Source organism: Salvia hispanica, chromosome 1 (genome assembly GCF_029641045.1).
Source record: "Salvia hispanica isolate PSC_SH4W2 chromosome 1, Shi_PSC_v1, whole genome shotgun sequence".
NCBI lineage: Eukaryota > Viridiplantae > Streptophyta > Magnoliopsida > Lamiales > Lamiaceae > Salvia > Salvia hispanica.
In genome coordinates this window covers 47,595,870-47,616,264 of record NC_142692.1, presented here as the reverse complement: position 1 = coordinate 47,616,264, position 20,395 = coordinate 47,595,870, and the positions used below count along the sequence as shown (strand labels likewise).

The window sequence follows — 20,395 nt, the reverse complement described above, 5'->3', positions numbered from 1 at the left end:
GGGTAGTTTCGGAAATTTCAATGAAATTGTGGAGTACCAAACACGTGATTTCATTTTTCTTTCTTTTGTTTCTGTTTTTTCTCCTCTTTCTTTTTTCTTTTTTTTAGTGTTTTATTTGTATATTTGTGGTATTTTTTACCAATATTTACGGCACGATTTTAGGTCATTTTTTCATATAATACTACTTTTTCAATTAATAATTATTAATTAATAAAATCATATTTAATCATTATACATTTACAATCCTAACAATACATACTAGAGAATTTATTTACAATTATATTTTTTTTAAAAAATATTATTCTTATGAATCACATTCTCTCTTTCCCACTTCATATGAGTCAAAACTTTTGGGCATAAGTTTTTGGAGTGAAAACAAGTAAGCTAGAGGATGAAGTAAGAGAGAGATAGAGTATTAGTTGGGCAATCTAAAAGGAAATACATCACACTTATAATGGGATGAAGGAGTACTTCTTACAAATCACATTTCAGATATGTTGATTTGTAGACCAACTATTTAATTGGATGAAAAATGAAAAATAAAAAATAAATCAAACCGCTCCAATTGTCGTAAACAATAGTTTTTGAAACATATACTCCCTCCAGTCCCAGATAATTTGGGACACTTTGACCCGGTACGAGTTTTAAAAAATCTAATGGAAAGTGAGTTGAAAAAGTTGGTGGGATATGGGTCCTACTTTTAAAATATTAGTTTTATAATAAAATGTTAGTAGGAATGAGTTAGTGGAATATGAGGTCCACTACCAAAAATATTAAAAGTGAAATGGGACAAATTATATGGGACGACCCGAAATGGAATACTGGGTCGAATTATCTAGGACGGAGGGAGTATATGTCATAGTACGTTATAATTGGAAGAGACCGAGAAAAGAATTAGGGGAAAGAAGAAGAAAGAATGAAGATAGTACTATCATTTTAGGTCAATTTTTTGTGCAAGTCCAAAAATATCCTCCATAGCAAACGTATGAAAATATTTTTTAGAGGACATTTTGGAGCAAAAATCAGCATCAGATACAAAAAATGTGATTTTCAGGTATCAAAATATTCATTTTTGTTTGTTCAATGAATAGAATAAAGTAAAAGAAAGAATAAAGTAATATAAAAGTGTTTCCATTTTTAGTAATAGTCATCTTGAATTAGATAAAACAATAAAAAAGAAAGTGAATCCAAAACAATAAAAAACAGTGAATCATCTTCTATAATGGAGGGAGTATAAAAAGAGATCACAGGCTATTTACTAGTACTAAACTGAAAAATCAGGTACTTCACTCATGAATATAATACAAGCTGGACAATCAAAGGGAAAAAATAAAATTTAACGGAAGGTCAAATGGTTTGGAATGAATAACCTAAGAATCAAATTTACAAAAAACATATCTCCAACACCACCCCCCAAATCCCATAATTGTGAAAAATCAATACAAGGTTGGTATTGAAGTCCAAAAAGAAAAAATGAAAAGAATACAAAAATGTATCCTGCTTACGTGATCTCTTTGCTGATACATGTGCCGAAGCTGGAGGATGTCCAATCTGCTAAATTAGACCCCCTTGCTTATGGCAACGAACAGAGAGTATTAGCTTGTGAGGGGCTTTGCCTTGCGTATGTGACCCATACTATTTACAAGATCCTTTCTGGTGCAGACAGGGAACATATTGATGCGCGTTAAACCCTTGAGTCGCCAAAGGACATAGGGGAAACTTAGTTGATCACGTGAAGTGAAGCGGACGACTTCATTGAACCAAAGACACATGAACAAGTTTGTCACTGGAGTGTGCTCCCTCACGATTATTGAAGCCTCTGCTAGTGCTGCACACAGAATCGTAAAATTATCCATACTGTATTCAGAAATAAGATGCTACTTACTGTCTTAACAAAATATGTTGCCAAGAGCTAAAGCCAACAAATGATATAACAAGACAACCCAAAGATTACTCCTTCAACAGGAAAAACACCATAACATGAAACGATTACACTACCTCTTCCAGAAACAATTATGCTTTTGAAAGATATATGATGATTTTCATCCACAAAATGCTAATTTTATAAATAGACAGAACATTTTTTTGAAGCTATTGTAAGTAGATAATATTAGTAAGAGTCTTAGTAGCAAAGTCCACTCATCATGTTCTGAAAACTCTTAACCCTATCTAGTATGGTGATGGAATAGATGCGAGCCAGAAACACAATACCTTTCTTCCCATTGAACCTCTTATCTTCAGGAAGACCATCACGGCGATACTGTGCCAACTGGACCTCCACCTCCGCTGGGGTCGCCTTATTTTTATGGACAACAGCCTTTGCCTCATCATACACACTACTACGGGCACCATGTTCTGAAATTGCAAGTTCATGATTTGAACGCCAAAGTAAGGCTTCCAACACACCCAAAGGGTCTCTCCGGAACTGGGACTTGGAATCAACCCAAATGGAATATCTAGCATTTGGGAAAAGACGATGGGCAAGCATCTGGATAAAGAGATAATAATTCACAAAAGAGTTAGTATAAATGTCCACCAATCTAAAATATAAACAGCAACATGTAAATAAAATATAGGGGCAATTGCGCCAAAATACACGAACTATCACACAATTATGGTTTTGCACATAAACTGTAAATCAACCTATAAATACTCGTAATTTCAATTTTAATCATTTTTCACATTTCAACAAGATCTATGCTGAGGTGGAGGCCGGAATGCCTGCATGGATTAAATTAAACAGCCAGCGGTGCCAAATGACGTAATTTGACTATGAGTAAAACGTTTCGTTCATCGTGTCATTCCAGCCTTCACTTTGGCTTATATCTCGCTGAAAATGTCCACTTGTAAAAAATGAGAAAAAAAGAGAGAAAGTTCATGTATTTGTACTTGGAATTTATTGTTCTTGTGAAAAACCAGAATCATGTGAAAGTCTGTACTAGGCGCAATTCCCCCTCAAATATAACACTGTATTCCACAGAGAAGAATTACTCGTGCTAGAATTATTGATGCAATTACCCATGTACAATAAAAAAGGAGGCATTTTTCTTTTAAACTTAAGAAATAACATGACAATCTTAGATATTTTTTCCAGGTTTTTTCCTTTGTTCATTGCACTCCACCATGGTGGAGGTGGAGATGGATATCCTATCTGCATGTGACTGGCCTATACAGGGGGGAAATTTAGTTTTACTTCCGCACTTGTGGACAAAATGCTCTTGAAAACAGCGCAGAAAAGAAAAAAATGCATTCAAAAATTGCAGAATAAGCCCAAGATATTCTTGGCTTCTCTATTTATATGAAATAGTTATTACAGGACATATTTCTCCCCCAACATAACCTTCATTAGAAATTAACCACAAGACTCTTAATCTTTTTTCCATTCTATCATTACGAGCATTCAAGATGTCAGCAGGAGGACACTAATGTCACTGATAGTTAAGCCTAAACCAAAGCGAAGCTTTGGATACAGACAGGAGAAAAAAACAATTATGTTTCAGTTGTGGACAAGTTGTCGATAAACTAGTTATACCTGGTATGATACAATAATGACTTGCATAAAGCAAAAGGAATTTTAGAGTTTCATACCTTGGGTACTTTTCCATTTAATCTTTGGTCTCTGAAGGGTAAGTCTCTAACAATTATGACACGCCACTTCCCAATGAAATGTCTTTCATCAATTTTGTTCCCCTGTGCTTCTTGTGTTGCCAGAGTAATTTCATCCCAGAAAGCCACATAGCAAACCTGAATCCATTTATGTTAAAAATTAATCATGACCACACTCATACGTGTGAATCAATATCATACAATCTCCATTTACGTTTCTGTATATAAGATGAAAACCTTCTGAAGTGAAGTTTCAGACATTCCTATAGGTTGATAAAGATCATCTCCACCACCAAATGCACAGGTAGAAACCACCACTTCGCAAGTCTTCATGTAACTTTTGTCTTCATCAGAAATCCTAAATCCTCCAATTTCACTGTAGAACCCACAGTGGGCCTTAGCCTTTTCAGTCACCTATCATATGGTAAGATTTGTGATAAACTAATTGCACCAAAATGAGACTAGATCTGATAGATATATATTCCATAGAGGTACCAAAGCATGGAGCCATGGACCATAAATCTGAATGTCTCACCAACTTAAGATGCACATCAGTCCTCTTCTAGAGTACAAAAGAATGCCATAAGTTGACATTCAGTTTGTTTAAAAACAGAGGGGCAAGATAGAACGCATTACCTTAAACTCTTGGTCTCTCTGTTCAAGAGTTGGGTTTCCTGAGAATAAATTAAATCTTGAACCCTCCAAATATACCATGGATAAGTTAAACGTCCCTTCTTTACTGGCTCCATTGGTCTCCGTGGCATATGCCAACTCTTTTAGTGGACTTCTAGAGTCCATAGAATTGGGAAATTTCAGAAGCTCAAGTTCTCCAGGAGGTAGAAGCTTCAAACATCCTGACATAATTCAGAAAAGAGAGTCATAGGATTAACAAACAAGCTTGTAATTGTCGTTACAATTAATCCAAGTTAATCCACAGTTTACTTTGACGGTCAATTAAATTTGAGCTTGTTTGAGTGCCTTCTACTTCTAATAGTACATGAACTAGATCCGAATCATTCTCAACAAGTCCACAACAATTGATCCCATTTTTTTCATCGGGTCCGGTTATAGACCAATGACCTTGACCCTTATCCTTCAAAATACTCAATCCTCTGTTTTATCAATCTATTCTGTCACTCAGAGTAAACGTTCCCTTGGGAACCCAAATAAGACACTTGCACACTATCAATAGTTTCATCCAAATTGCTTCTTCCACTAGTACAATAAATGTCAGTTAGACATAAAAGAGAACATTTCTGTTCCCAGTGCTTCATATCATGTAATTCAGGTACATAACTCTAAATTCCAAACCTAAGTGCAAATAACTCACAAAACTGGATAGTGCTATAGAAAAGTTTCCTAACTTCGACAATGTAGCTAGACATCACTTAAGTGTCCATTGCAAGCATGGAAAGCAATCACTACGCCTCAATAACTATGACAAAACACACACAGCATAAACCACGGGAGCACAATTTGCATCAATGGATCGCAGAAGGAGGAGACAAGTTGCAGCAAAAACAGAAATTAGGATATAGTACGACTTACGCTCTCTTACGCCCCCAACAACCCTAGTGGTAGGATCAAGTTTGTTCAAATTCCCCAACGGCTTCTCTTTACTACCCTGAGTAGCGGCGTGATCCGATTTCCTGACCGGTGGCGGACTTGGGATCGCTCCATCGCCGATTTTGATGAGCTCGTAAATCCAGACGCAGACAAAGATGAGGAAACACAGCAGCGGCAAGCACTTGACGACGCTTCGGGTGAAATCAGACCAGCTCCTAACGCCGGGCTTCTTGCGCTTCCGGCGGACCCTAGGCCGCATACGTCTCAAGGGGTCTTCGGGGTCGTCGTCGGAGACATATATTGGGACGCCGTTGGTCGACATTGCCGATTGACGAGTTTTATAAACTTATGAGTTAGGGTTTCGCTGTTCTTGAGTTGAGGCTGAGAAGAGAAGAAGCCACGGAGGCAGCGGCGAGGAGCAGTCGTGCTTGCGCGAGTGATGATCGTTGGGCCGAGAATGAGGGAGGAAACGGGCGGCGGTGGTGGGTGTAGATTGGAGAGTTTCACCGGAAATTTGAGAAGAAGAATTACAGAGAGAGGAATTGAGAAATTGTTGAATCTCGTTAGAGTGCGAGAGTGGGAGTCGAGAGAGATGGCTGCGACTGCGACTGAATTTATTTATTTTTTTCTGTTAATTTTAGTACTCGACTATTACTCCAAAATAGTACTCCATCAAGCATGTGCTGTGCATAGATTAATACTCTCTCCGTTCCATAGTAATAGAGTCATTTTATCATTTTGGTACGTTTTTATTACTTTGTAATAGAGTCATTTCCCTTTTTAAAAAAAGTAAACACATTTTTACACACCTACTTTACTCTCTTACTTTATTCTCTCTTCATCTCTCTACCTTTTTCATTTTCCACTTTACTATTCATTTCCTTAACTCCCAACACAATTTTTCTTAATCTCTGTGCCGAAAAGAAATACCTCCATTACTATGGAACGGAGGGAGTATATTTTAAATATTAATTTTCAATTTTAAATTAATTAAACAAATTAGAATCAATATTAACAATGAATAATATGAGTAACAATTATAGTTATACGAGAATAAAAAATCTATACAATCAACATTGAAGCATAATAAATTTGAAACAAATCACATAATATAATGTTTAAACAATAAATCATGTAGTAGGAAGATAAAAATCTATCATAATAAAAAATTAAATACAATGAATAATTACTCATCATTTTTAAACTTCTTTATACACTACATTAACTTTAAAATTTAAATAAAATCTTTATAAACTAAAACCTTCAATTCTTCACAATTTGTCACTCTTCAACATAACTCGTAGGTAAAGTCGATTGCCTCACCTAAAACTACAATAAAATAAAAAACAAAATCAATTTGCAATGCACAAAATTAATAATCAATATGTATTAAAACGATCATCCATAGAGCAAAGCATAAGATGTATGAGACCCATGAAAATACACAATCAAATAATTCACACCACATAATTTTGTGGAGGCTTCCCTAGCCATTCAAATCAAGAAGGCAAAGCTTATAGTGATTACAAATTAACATCAATTAAGGTGACAAACAGAGAATAAAAGTATTTATTTACATAGGAATGAGAGAGAGAGGTGAATATGTCTATTGGGTAAGAATATATATATATATATAGCATAAATGATTCCGTGAATGTAACCAAAAGAAGCGTCAATAAGAAGCAAATCCAAAACTCAACCTGTTAATTTCACTAAAATCAAATATAAATATAATTGTAACTATATACTATCAAATTAAAGAAAAGAATATTAATTAGAAAGAGAAGTAGAAGTACCTCATAGTTAAACTTGAGGAAAACACCGAGTGGAGGAAGAAGAATAGCTACGATTGCTTGATATGTCAAACTCCAAATGAGTGCAAGAACGATCTGATGCAGGAGTGTGTAGTTCTCTCTTTACATCAACATTTACCCTTTACCAATCACGATGCAAAATTATTTAGAAGAAAAATCAATCAAATTACGATAATTTTTTTTAAAAGAAAACATAAGCAAGCCATAGGCCAACCATTCTCTCCCCTGCTACGTCAGCAACACTAAAAAATCCACCTGCCACATCAGATTTAGGCCAGCCGCAATAAAAATAATTCAAAATATACTACATTTACGGAATTAAAATTACGATTAAAATACGGAATTAAATTTACGACACATGTACGGGAAAATTTATTAATTTTATTTAAATAAAAAAAAGTACATTAACTAAAAATCATAAAAATAACATAATAGAAAAAAAAATCCGAGCTTCCACACACGAGCCACCTTGAATCTGTTATAGTTTGCCGCTAGCCGAACGGGGGTCCCGACGGTATGACATGTTTCTGTTTTAGGTCTTAATTTTGTATTGGGCTAGTTGTTGTTGTCCATCGCTAGATGTTGCTCTTGTACAGAAATTTAGAGATAGAGAAAATCGCGTTTATATAGTTTTTCAAAATTAAAAAAAAAAAATTGAATCTTTTTTAAAAAAAGAATTAAAAAAAATTTAAAAAAGAATAAAAAAAAAACAAAATTCGGCGCTGGCCGATCGGGCCGCTACAATGGCGGCCAGCGCATCGGCTAGCGCATCGGCCAGCGCCGAGCGATCGGCCAGCCCACGCCGATCGGCTCGCCGATTTCGCTCTCGCCGACTGCAATGGTTCGGCTAGCCGATCGGCCAGCGCGACGAATCGGCTAACCGGTCGCTAGCCGACCATTGCGGATGCTCTAATATACCTGCAGGGATGTTGAGCATCAATAACAGTATTACTTCTATAAAGATCCGTTTTATTTAGTGGTTAATCTAAATTGAGCAACTACTAACTTGACATAAAAGAAATTAACGTGTGCAATAATTTCCCCATCAATTTATCCAACTCAGGCCAAACTAATATGTTTGCTAACCTCCCACTCATTCACGTAGACTTAATCTCCACTAATAAAAAGAAATATGGCATAACCAACTAAGTAGGATTATATATTTATTAGAATTAATTTTTAGATTTTATATTAATTGTATTTACATCCCTAGCATAAAATAATTATTCAAAACCTCCGTAATCTCCACTAATAAAAAAAAACATGGCATAACCAACTAAGTAGGATTATATATTTATTAGAATTAATTTCTAAATTTTATATTAATTGTATTTACATTCCTAGCATAAAATAATTATTCAAAACCTCCCAAAACTCTCCTTTTATATATTGTATAAATATTTAACTTTTACATTGGGCCGGATTCAGTTTAATGCTGCTGGGCTTTTCGTAGATTTTGTTTACTCCAATGGGTTAACAGATGGACTACCATATTTTGTAATATTCATTGGAGTATGTTTGTAATTAAGTATGTCAATCGGGCCAGTCCATCGGATTTCGGGTCAACTCTATTTGGGTTGCGGGTCAATCGGGTGCGAGCTAATTGGGTTGTATTTCTTCGGGTTATAAAAGTTCAACCCTAACCCTAAAAGCTCGGGTTTCGGGCTAGCCCAACGGGTTAATCAAGTTGCTACCGATAAAATTAACCTGCGATTAATCCAATATAATGGTGAAAATTAGTTATATTTATAAAATGTGAAATATTTAACTATGATAAATTTGAGATATATGCTTAAACTCAAACATAAACATGATAAAAAACTAATATTTGAGATTTATGCAAAATAAAACATAAATATCAAGAAATTATAAAGCATGTTTTGGAAATTTAAACATATTTTTTAGTGAATCTGAAGTTTCTAATTTATATATCTATTATTATATTAATAAAAATTTAATATATATTAATATATAAAATTGAAAGTTATTTTTTTAGTAATCTATATTATAAAATAATCAATGAAGTGTCGAATTAGAGGCAAATAAATAGAACGAGAGAAATTTTATCGGGTCTCCAGGCCAGCCCATCGGGTTTTCGGGTCTGGCCCTAACGGGTTGTGGGTTAATCGGGTGCGGGCTAATCGGGCTGTAATTTTATCGGGCTAGAAATTTCCAATCCTAACCCTAGAAATTTAGCGGACTATTCGGACCGGCCCACGGGTTGCGGACTACATTGACATCCCTATTTGTGATACTCCTATTTTTTTTATAGTAGTAATAAATATACCCCAATGTAGATAATAAGCACACAAACAAAATATATTGATTGCAATATTTGTGAAATTTAAAGGATCTTAAGCACACAAACAAAATATATTGATTGCAATATTTGTGAAATTTAAAGGATCTTCGAGGAAGGAAGTAAATGAAAAGGTAAAAAAAGTAAATAAAAAGGTAAATAGAAATAACTACCATGTATACTTCTTTTTCATAAAATATTTTGCTCTAACAGAAAATATTTGAGAAGATATTACAAATTCTTCAATTTTTACATTATCTCAACACAAAAGGTAAATATGGTAATTATTTTGTATATATATAATTATTTTTGTATATATGTTTTAATTTATCTTATTCCCTTATAATAATGATGCTTTAAGGGGAGTAAATTAAGAATGCATACTTCTCATTTATTTTTTAAAAAGATAAATATTTTTTTTTAAAGAATGAAAATTAAGGGAAGAAAGTAAATTGAATATGATAAACAAAAATAATTACATATTTATATTTTTATGGAGAAGAGAGAGAAATATTCAAATTGAAGAAGGTGAAATACCTTGACAATGACAAATGCCATGATGAGTTTTTATTAATAAATATAAATATGATTATTGGGTAGTGATAAAATGCAAACTCCAAATATTATATTAATTCTAAGTTATGATTTGGACCATTAGAAAATATCAATAGATGACAAAATAACAGCAACAAAAAATGTCAACACAACATCAACCGTCGACTCTGTGTTGACATTGTATTGCTGTTATTTTGTCATCTGTTAACATTTTTTAACGATTCAATTTGAAATTTGTACAATATTTAGAATTTATGTTTTATTATATCTGTATGGTTATTTGTCTATCCCTTTTGTTAAAAGATGCTCAGCTCTCTCTATGGTTATTTGTCTATCCCTTATTCCCTTTTACTTTAAGATGCTCTTGAGGTGCTACTAAGTTAAATAAAAGGGATATTTCCCCACTAAACACACCATTTTTAAGAAAATAAAAAAGACTATTTATAACTTTTTAAAGACTTCTGAGATTAAAATAGAATCATAGATGATTCAGATGTTATTATATTATTATTATGGTGTGCTTCTTCAGAATGAGCGTCTAGAAGCAAAAAGCCAAAAATGGTCAGTGAAGCCATCTTATGTGCAATTTTTCTCAATCATCTTACAAACCTAATTTTTTTAACTTCAGAAATTCAAAATGTGCAAATCTTATTTTTCATATTCTACCTATGAAGTTTACTCTAAATTATAATATAGTATTTTGTTTAACATTTATTATTGTTACTTAGTAGATACTGTATTTTTACTGTATTTTCTTTTACTATAAATTGCAAACTAAAATCTGAATAATTAGATTTCTACATTTGATTTCAACAGATAACAAATAAAGTCAATAAAAAATTTCAATATCGACGTTGTATTGTCAATTTTTTTTATCAACATCAAATTTAGAAATCTAATAATCCAGATTATAGCTTAGAATTTATAGAATATGTGCAGCTGGCAATTAATTACATCATCATTTAAACAATGGAGGGAGTATATAATAGGCAAAATCATTTCATCTAACGTACTGGATCTATACAATTACATTACTACTTATTACACGCACTTTGTACTTTTGATAGAAACAATAATGTGACATAGAGTAATAATAATAATAATAATAAAATGCCGATATATGCTTTTCAATAACTCAATAATTAATAAGCTTCAAAGTCCCTAACTGAGAGATGGCTCATATTAATCGGCACATTTTCCGACCGCCGGAGTCCCAACGTAAGCGAAACTTCTCCGGCCGCCTGCGTCCCCGCACTCCCACCGCTGAACTCCGACTCCAACCCCATCTCAGGATTCTCCATGAAACACCGATACTCGGTCGGCACCATCATATCTTCCGCCGGCTGCCGGGTTTCTGAAGGGTCCGTTTTCGGGGCGTCGGTTTCGGAAGTGGGTTGGTCATCCTTATCTTTATCTGCAGCTGAAGCTTCTTGGAATTCTTGTTGGTACATTTCTTCAACCATGGGCTTCCAAAGTCGAACCCTAGCATTTATAAACCAATTTGATACCTGTGAAGGAGATAGAGAGAGGGAGAGAGAGAGAAAAGACATAGACATAGTAATTAATTTTCTGCAACACTGAGTATGTTTGGTCGAAATTTAATGCACAAAAACAAATGGCTTCATGCAATGATGCAAATGATCACTAGAGAAAAGTCTGCAAATGCCAAATGTCCTTTTTTTCTTTTTATTTTCAACTTCTAAATGTGACAGACTGAAAATCCAGAAATAAAAACTTACAGGCATGGTGAAAAACATTTCATATATGTTTGGCAGCGTTGATCCTTTCACTAAGGCAACTAATATAATTGTAATATATTGATCAAAATTCACAACATATATACAAGGACTAAACGCATAAAATGTTACTACTACGACAATTTTGAAAAATCTCATATTACATGGATTAATATCTTCTACAATTACTCAAAATATAAATCATGAAACAAAAAATATAAACAATAATTTATCCACCAACTCCAAAGGATTAGTGTTGACATGAATATCGTTTACATTGCTCTAATATTTTTCTTGTAATTCAGAGAGCAAAAGAATCTCAAAATCACCTAATATGTACTCAATCTAATAGATACTATAAACTTAATTTTTTTTTTTAATTAGAATTCATCGTTCTTTCAATATAAAAACAATCAATCATTATTCCTGTGGTGACTTGGGTCCTCGACCATCAGAAATATCACCAATCCCAATTAAATACACCGATTCCTATGACCCTGAAATTAGTCATTTATTCCCTTCCCCATGATATTTCTTATCAATCATTCAGGAATGCGCATAGTATTTTTCACTTTTGAAAAAATATCAATATCCATTTACTCCAATGAATCAGTTTATTGGAGTATTATGTTACTCCTAGTAAATAAAATCTTTCATAAGAATATAGTTTATTCGAGTTATTAATTAGGAGAAAGATCAATTCTTTCTATAAAACTCAAACAAAAAATAAATTTTATAGTACAAATTTCAAATAAAGAAACTCTTACAATTGGGGAAAAAGTCTACCACATGAAAACCAAAAACTGCACACCTTTTTTTAATAAAGCGTATAAATTGTACTATGAACTATAAATAGGGTTGAAAGAATTAATAATATTATAAAAAACTAGCCAAAAAATGTAAAAGTATTGGAATGATATTTGAATTTCTCAAAAGCATTTATAAGACCAATATATCATAATATTGAAAACATTATTCTATACTAGTAATACTAGGAAGAAGGGCTAATAGCAGTTTATGACCTACTCTTGTCTTCTTTTATTTATGCCTCAAATTTATGGGTGATTCTAGAGTCAGGCTCAGACATGCAATTTGCAAAGATCATTACTATAATCGAAAATAAATTAAAAATGAGGTCATAAATCAAGAAAAATTTCAACATTGTACAGATAAATATTAGTGCAAATAGCAGTAATTCATTACTCCAGATTAAAACTGTAGAATATGATACCTCATGTTACTCATGTATTTCAAAGAAGATCTAACCAATATACTCAGATAACAAGATAGTACTTTAGTTGAGCAAAATTGCAATCTAATTATGAGATGCTATCTTTGTTCAATTCCATACACAATCTATTAACTTTTGCACTTGAAATTAGTGTGTCAGACACTCTATATCAATTATTAAATCTTAAATGAATGTGCAGTTTGAAGTTGGGATCCAAGATAGATCACAAATATGCACGCAAAACGAAGTTAGACATGAGATATCCCTTTCACCACAGATGACACAGCGATTTTGATATACAGAAGATATAATGAGCTAGTACCTGATTTTTTGATAAACCTGTCTGTCGCGACAGCAAATGTTTGTCTGCTTCACTTGGATAGCTGAGACAATATTAAACTATCTTAGCTAACAAAATAATTTTATCATCAAACAAAAACAAATCACCACGTGTCCCACTCCACATTCTCCTCAATGAAACCACTCATCTCATCCACTGTATTAATTAATTAATTAAAGGAAAAGTGTGTTACTATAATGACCTATGTTTATTTCCATTTCAAATCATAATTTTTCTTTTTAAAAATGGTATTACAATTTTTGATGTAATTATTAGACATCGAATGAGTTATCTGCTAAGGATATTTCTTAATGCAATTAATTAAGGACAGTACTTTGTGTTTCTAAATAAAATACCAATACTTCAAAAAACATGGCTCGACTGAAATTAATGGACGCAAATAGAAGCTTCCTAGAAAAACAAAAGATTGGTTGCACATCCTAAATTGCGGTATTTTTTCAAGAAGTTTCAATTCAAGTAATCGTGTCTTTTTTTTGTATCTTTTGTAAATTTTTGTAGTGTATATACCAATTTAGAGATATACATTAGTATAGTGACTACTACAAAATCTTCATACAAATGACACAAAATTGGAGACACGACTATTTGCTTCAGAAAATTTAAAACATAACCAAAATTTAAGGGAAAAAATGCATCCCTTAAGTTGAGGACATATTTGTGAATCGACAACATCTTAATCTTTTGTTCTTTATGAATTCTTCCATTTACGTCCTTGAATTTTAGTTGAGTAAGTTTTTCGAGCTGCAATTGAGTTATGAATTTCAGTATAGTATTCATAATACTTACTACATAAGTACAATTAAGTCCCACTTGAGTTATGAATTTAATTATTTCACATGCTTTAATTTGAGGGAAAAAAATTCACAGATTCATCTCAGTTCTCTCACGAGCCCCACCGCAAACAAAACAGCAAAGTTATCAAGATTGCAGTTTACACACATTAATGCGTGTAAGAGTGAAAGAGAGAGAGAGAGAGAAAGACATACGGATGGAGGAAATGCTCGAAGAGCCAGGCCCTCAAGATGGTGACAGAGCGCTCCGGCAGGCCTCGCTGGGGCCGCCACGACTCGGGATCCATGATCCCCATATGCTGCAGCGCCTTGTGCTGCCGGTATTTCTGCTCCACCACTTTGAGCCGCGGCGTCTCCCCCTTGGTGATCCCCCCTTGCACCTCCTTCTCCCCCAGCGCCTCGCAGCACGCCTTCATCTCCCGCGCCACCGCGTCCTTCATGCTCCGGAAATGCTGCGACATCGCCACCCTCGCCAGCCCCGTGTACGGCGCCGCCGCCCCTTGCCCCATCACCGCGTCGAACGAGTTCACCACCGCCTGCATCTGCTCGCAGTACCTCATGTACCTCCCCTCCACCTGCCCTCCAAAATTAACAATTTTATTATGTATGTGTGAAGCTTTTCCGGCAGAAGGAATGTCTAAATAAAGTTGTGACAATGGCTTTATTATTATGGCATTGATTGATTGCATGTGATCAGGAGAAAAACACAAATGATTCAGTGTAAATTATTAATTTATATATTTTAATAAATGTATGTATATGTGTGTGTGCGTGTGTGATTTCAAAAAAACGTACAGGAGCATAATCACTTGGAGAATGAATGTCTTTTTACTCCTTTTAAGAAAAAGTCAGATTAAACCAACAGCACTAGGTATTATTTTACAAATTCAGGATTAAAAAGATGCCATGGTCCCCTTCTCAAGATATATTAAAATAATTCTGCAATTAAAATTTTTATAACCTGTAATGGAGGCATGTCGTTCTTCATTAGACATGTACCCCCAACTGCACTCCACCACTTTACAAAAATTATTTAATTTTATCATATAATAGTGTCAATTATTCAGTATAGTATGAAATATTCAAATTAATTTTCCTACTTCAATCATTGATTAGGTAGCTGTAAGGAAGAAAATTTAATTAACCTCATCAAGCATGGAGAGAAGCCTGAATTTTCTTCTCTGGTATTCAGTTCTCTCAGAAGGGGATAAGGTGTAGTGGTCCTTTGAAGAAGACAAACCGCCACCGTTGTCTGAATTAGGGTTTCTATCTTGTTTCTTCACAATTTGATTATTCCCTCTTCCCACACAGCAAAATTCCATTAGCAATTCCTGTGCCGCCTTCAAATACCGCGAATTCCTCACACAATTCGTGCTTCTTGTAGATTCAACATAGCCAAAGTGAAGATTCTGGTTTTCGTGCTCCGACGCCAACCTCGGCGACCCAAACAGCATCGGATTTGTCGCGACATCTCCAATCACATATGGATTGCTTCCATGGAAGTATAATTCGCCGTTTCCCACATTCATTTTCTCAAATTTGTTGCCTTCTAGAGAGGAGAGAGATAGAGAAAGGCCTTGCCCCTCCAGCACCCTCGCCGCCGCCTCGTGTCCCCGGCCGCCGCTGCTGCTCGGGATCCAGCTCATCTGAGGCGGCGGCGGCATGTCGGAAGGGGGATTAATAGGGCTAATTAAGTGAAACCCTTCCAGATTAGATGAAGCCGCCGCCGCGGCTTTAGCAGCTTGTGGATGATTCATGAAAGAGAGCTGCTTCAAAAAAGGAAATTCAAGAGCTGTGATTGATTTAGTTGCATGAAATTATAGTGAAAAATTTGTCAACACTCACCTCGTTATCGAGCTGCTGTTTCTGGATCTGATCGCCGTGGCGCCGGTTTATGATCTCCGTGAGCATACCTCCGGCGTCGAACGGCGGCGGCGGCGGCGGGGCATCGAAGCCGCCTTGCTCTCTTAACACCCACTCGCTCGCGGCCGCGGATCGTTCGTATGCATTCGGGAAGGTGTAGACGCTTTGTTGGAAGCTTTGTGACATGAATTTGTGGATAAACGAAATCCTCTTTGATTGAATGATTTGATTTATTTTTTTTAGGTTTGTTTCCAACAACCCCTATTTTTTCATACTCTTTGATCTCTAACAAGAAAACAAGAGAAGACTACTTATTTTAAGTTGTGAATTAAGAAAGACTAAAATAAATTTGAAGTAGTACCTTAAGATGAGGGTTGGAAACATCACTTTCCGGTGAATTGATCTTGATCTTGGTGCTGGAAATTGGAATCTTAGAGGAAGGGACAGTGTTGGGGATGAGACAAGGCAGAGAGAGAGGGAGAGAGGATAATGAAAGGAGAAAGGAAAAGGGTCGCTCTCTTCATCCTCACACTACTCTTCTACCTCGCTTCGCTTTCACCAAACTTTCTATATATTTAATATACCTACAAAACTTATCATTTGTACTCTACCCCTCTTTCTTTTTTTTCTTTTCTTTTCTTTTCTTTTCTTTTTATTAACAGAAAGTTGAGGTAGTGAAAGTTAAGCATAGCACATGTATAATATTATACTCCATAGAGAAAAGTGTTTTCATAATCTTGCTTCTTGATTATTATTAGTTATATGTGTTTGGATTGTACTAAATGTAGTATTTTTGTATACCAACTATAGTACACAAATTGGTGACCTTAGTGATTTCGAAAGGTTTAGTGTTAATTTTCATAATATTTGACACCTAACAATGTTGTACTACTATATAGGTTTTGGCTTTTATTCGTCTCTCTTTTTTCAGAATTGTTGTTTCATATAGTTGGATGTTGATGATGATGCATGCCGCCACTAATTGGTTAGTATATTTTGATTGAATTCAATAGGGAAAATGAAATTATTTGTAATATTGAATATTAGTACAAATAGCAATTTGCAACGAGCATAATGGAAGTACCATAATGAATTAATGATAAAAGGTGTTCATTAGAATCAGTTATGGGAGGAAGGAAACCGAAATTATTACCTCGAAAAAAGGACCGAAATTATGGCGAAAGAGGCACAATGGTGATTTGTGTTTTACTATTAAACCTAATTTTGTTTTTGGAAAAAGAGTCGGTCCCCACACACTATGAGCTCAAAGAAGGCGGTGGAGGAGGGGCCGGTGCCACGGCGGGGTGGAGGCCGGCGACGGTGAAGGAGGAAGACAAAGAGGATGTGCACACCAAAAAATTTCAATAATCCATTTTATAAGAAATTAATTATTAATTAATGCATGAAGTTTTACTAAATTTTAAATTATTATAGGATGTTTGGAATGTTCTAATACTCCTAGTATTGTAACTTTTCAATTTATAATGATATTATTGCAATGGTTTTAAAATATTTACAAAATAGATGAAGTTTGTTTGGTAATTGAAAAGTAACCCTTCGTAACACAATAAACGTGTCCCCTCTTTACTTGTAAAATTATCAAAGTAAAAATATGAAACAAGAAAATTCCCCTTCAATTAAGTTCCTCATTTCCTAATTAAATTATTCACCTTTTCTATGAGAATTGCTATGATATTTACACCAACATCTCATGATAGCATGAATATCCATCAATAGAGTGAAAATGAGTAAAAAGAAAGAGTGAAATTCTTGAAGGGTGAAAAAATATTCTTTTTTTTTTTCATGATGAAATTTCAACCAATGAACACGCAATGAGTACCAGAGGCAGTCAGGCAAGCATAAAAGAAAAACCAAAATATGTATTTTTGTCAATTGTAATTGTTGTAGTATATCATTACATAGAAACTGACAACATTAAGAGCACAGCCTTATATCCAAATGTGAATCATAATAACCCATAAGAGTATAAATTGTCCTTTATGGCAATATGAACAGATTGACAATTGTTTCACATATAAAAAACAGACATTATGTGGAATATGAAATTTGTCCCAATGAACGAATGGATGAATGAAGCTTCTGCCACTACCACAAAAGGGTGGAGACAAAGATATGTGCATTGAAGCACTAAGAATTAGTCCAATTAATTCTTCAAGTGAAAAGAAATAATTATTCCCTTCACAAATTTGTGAAACCATGTGCTAAAATTTACTACCTTTAGCGTGTGTTCTGTGCTACATGTAATTCTTAGACAGAAAGGAAAAATATTGTCTTTTTTATGATTACAAGTTCAATATAGGACAGTACAATGTAGTAAACATGAGTGATGATTATATATGGTACAACCAACATGGTTGAAACTTTAAGAGATGTTGATTGGTCCGACTGAAAGAGATTGCTTTAAAAACATATTGTTTCTACAGTTTGTTGATATATTGCAGTTGGAGACACAACATAATTTCTAAGTTCTTACAAAGAGAACTTGCAATTTCAAACTATAGTGAATTTATATGGCATTTTGTCCCTAGCTCTAGCTTATTGTATAGTTGTACTTACTAATATACTGTAGATCTCATCAATGAGAAGTAGATTGGTTATAGACGTTCATTCTGATTACTGATTAGTATCCCAATTTCGAGTATTTTATTGGAAAATATCTCCAACTTTCGTTTTCTCGTTAATCCAAATTTTCAAAATTCTTAATTAATGTCACATCTTATAAAATGATTTTTGAAAACTTAAATATTTTTTCTTTAAAGTATTCTATAATCGAACGCATTTGAACTTCTTTTTATAGACAAGGGCTTGCAACTCCCGTCACTCCATTAATTGGAATCAAATCTCAAAACATTTACTCAATGTTTGAATATTATGTTGGCAATATCTAGAAAAGAGAAAATATTACAAGACGGAGAACAAAAAAATTTCGAACAAGTGGTAGCGGTATCAATGTTTATTTAATTAATGTTGTTGGCCAAAGCAAGAGAGAGGAAGGGAGGGGATGGGGAATTAGACCGGACCTGCTATTGGTGCCTCAACAGTGTCATGGTGTGGTGGCAATAGAGCCGCGACAACGATGACTCTGTCACCGTATGGCAGTTTCTCATGGCATTGGGATCAGAGGTGACAAATGAGACGCACAGGAAATAGAGAGGGGATTTGAAAGAAAGACGGCTTACTTTAGTGAGTTTATTACGTTAGTTAAAAATATATATATATATATATATAGAGAGAGAGAGAGTTTGACTATACAAAGATCGCTCGTAAAATTTAAAAAGTAAAAAATTAATCAAATGCTAGTTACTTTAAGTGCAATTTCAAAAATGTGAGATGTAGTAGTAGTATTTTTCCTTTTCACAAAATAATGTAAACAATGTCATTAAGATAATCTACCGCCGAGTCATCATTCTAATGTTGGAATGTGTAAAGTGAGACATGAATCAAACTTTTGAAAAAGTTAATAAGAAAATGAAAATTGATTTTTTTTTCCAAGATAAAATCAAAGTGGTAATTCATGATTAACCGTAATTTATATAATGGTTTTTTCTCAATTGCACATAAAAAAGGAGAAAGATGTTAAAAAAAGAAATAGACCATACTAACAAAATGTTTTTCTATATATGTCTTCGTATAGAGTTGCAAATTCAGCCAACGCATTCAAGTTTCGGACCAATTTATTGTGAAAACAAAAATACATTACAAAAAGTATGAAATGCTACAATCATCAAAATTAGAAGAAAAGTACTAGTATAACTTTTTTTTTTGTCAATGGAATTAATCCATACCCACAGCTGCATGCATGTATGGATAAAAAAGGATCGAGCATATGTATCACACTAAAAATTTATGACAGGAGTCATCAAATTTATCAAGTCATTATACATTTATTTATTTCTCTTTTATAATTTTAAGTGGCGGACAAAAAAATAAGTAAAATAGTTTCATATAATATATGAAACTATTTTACTTATTTTTTTTATGAACTCTCAAATATTTGTGAGTTCATTTTCATGATTATATTTCGAAGTATAAGGAAGGGGAATAGACAAAATAAAAACGAAAAAAAAAACACCAATGTGAATTACACATGAAGGTGCTTATAATAAATATGCATTCAAAATACACCCATGGAATAACCCTACACAATAATCTCATTTGTGTAACTGTGTAAGAGTAAAAACTCACCTTTCACAAGATATGAATAAATTGACAAAAATGCATCAAATTATTCGAAGTACTACTTATTAGCAAAAAAGTGTTTCCATGGAATCAAATATTTTATCCGATGGAGTACTCCCTATTTCTATAATCATATTCTAATTACTAATTAACAAGAAAGAAAATCGAATATTACGATCGAATTAGGTGAGCTTTTGTTCACACTAAAAATGAGAGGAGTACCCAAAAAAAAAATATGTGGCACAAGTTGTGAAGCAACATGATAGATAGTAATAAGACGATGAAGATAGAAATGAATGGGACCACAAAAAAATTTGTTGTTGAAATGGAAAAATGTGATTAATGGGTACTTATTTGGAACCAAGAAAAGAGG

At 33.9% G+C, this 20,395-nt stretch overlaps 2 protein-coding genes across 5 annotated transcripts; both read right to left on the bottom strand.

Annotated features, from left to right (window-relative positions):
• Positions 1 to 1,234: 1,234 nt before the first annotated feature.
• On the bottom strand, positions 1,235 to 5,771 carry LOC125218966 (DNA-directed RNA polymerase subunit beta (DUF616)). Its single transcript, XM_048120794.2, has 6 exons — positions 5,155 to 5,771; positions 4,243 to 4,460; positions 3,844 to 4,020; positions 3,589 to 3,744; positions 2,212 to 2,488; positions 1,235 to 1,828 (listed from the first exon to the last, which is right to left on the bottom strand). Exons 1-6 carry the CDS (start codon positions 5,492 to 5,494, stop codon positions 1,596 to 1,598), a joined length of 1,401 nt encoding a protein of 466 aa, XP_047976751.1. The 5' UTR covers positions 5,495 to 5,771; the 3' UTR covers positions 1,235 to 1,595.
• A 5,030-nt stretch (positions 5,772 to 10,801) lies between these two features.
• Positions 10,802 to 16,374, bottom strand: LOC125222527 (BEL1-like homeodomain protein 2). Of its 4 annotated transcripts, none has more exons than XM_089062527.1 (6): positions 16,184 to 16,374; positions 15,805 to 16,129; positions 15,105 to 15,728; positions 14,155 to 14,534; positions 13,130 to 13,190; positions 10,802 to 11,348 (listed from the first exon to the last, which is right to left on the bottom strand). In XM_089062527.1, the coding sequence occupies exons 2-6, from the start codon at positions 16,006 to 16,008 to the stop codon at positions 10,983 to 10,985; spliced, it is 1,635 nt and encodes a 544-aa protein (XP_088918653.1). In that variant the 5' UTR covers positions 16,009 to 16,129; positions 16,184 to 16,374; the 3' UTR covers positions 10,802 to 10,982. The 4 variants fall into 4 exon arrangements, with proteins under 4 accessions (XP_088918653.1, XP_088918651.1, XP_047981150.2 ...); XM_089062525.1 differs by having other exon boundaries at positions 15,805 to 16,107; XM_048125193.2 differs by having other exon boundaries at positions 15,105 to 15,725; positions 15,805 to 16,107; positions 16,184 to 16,373.
• Positions 16,375 to 20,395: the final 4,021 nt, after the last annotated feature.

Coding starts and splice junctions, on each gene's coding strand:
- LOC125218966 (XM_048120794.2), bottom strand. CDS start 5,494: ATGTCGACCAACGGCGTCCCAATATATGTCTCCGACGACGACCCCGAA. Junction 3,745..3,843: donor CTGAAACTTCACTTCAGAAG/GTTTTCATCTTA, acceptor AAATGGATTCAG/GTTTGCTATGTGGCTTTCTG. Junction 1,829..2,211: donor GAGGTTCAATGGGAAGAAAG/GTATTGTGTTTC, acceptor TTCTGTGTGCAG/CACTAGCAGAGGCTTCAATA.
- LOC125222527 (XM_089062527.1), bottom strand. CDS start 16,008: ATGTCACAAAGCTTCCAACAAAGCGTCTACACCTTCCCGAATGCATAC. Junction 15,729..15,804: donor AACAGCAGCTCGATAACGAG/GTGAGTGTTGAC, acceptor CCTTTTTTGAAG/CAGCTCTCTTTCATGAATCA. Junction 14,535..15,104: donor TTCTCTCCATGCTTGATGAG/GTTAATTAAATT, acceptor TTTGGAGGGCAG/GTGGAGGGGAGGTACATGAG.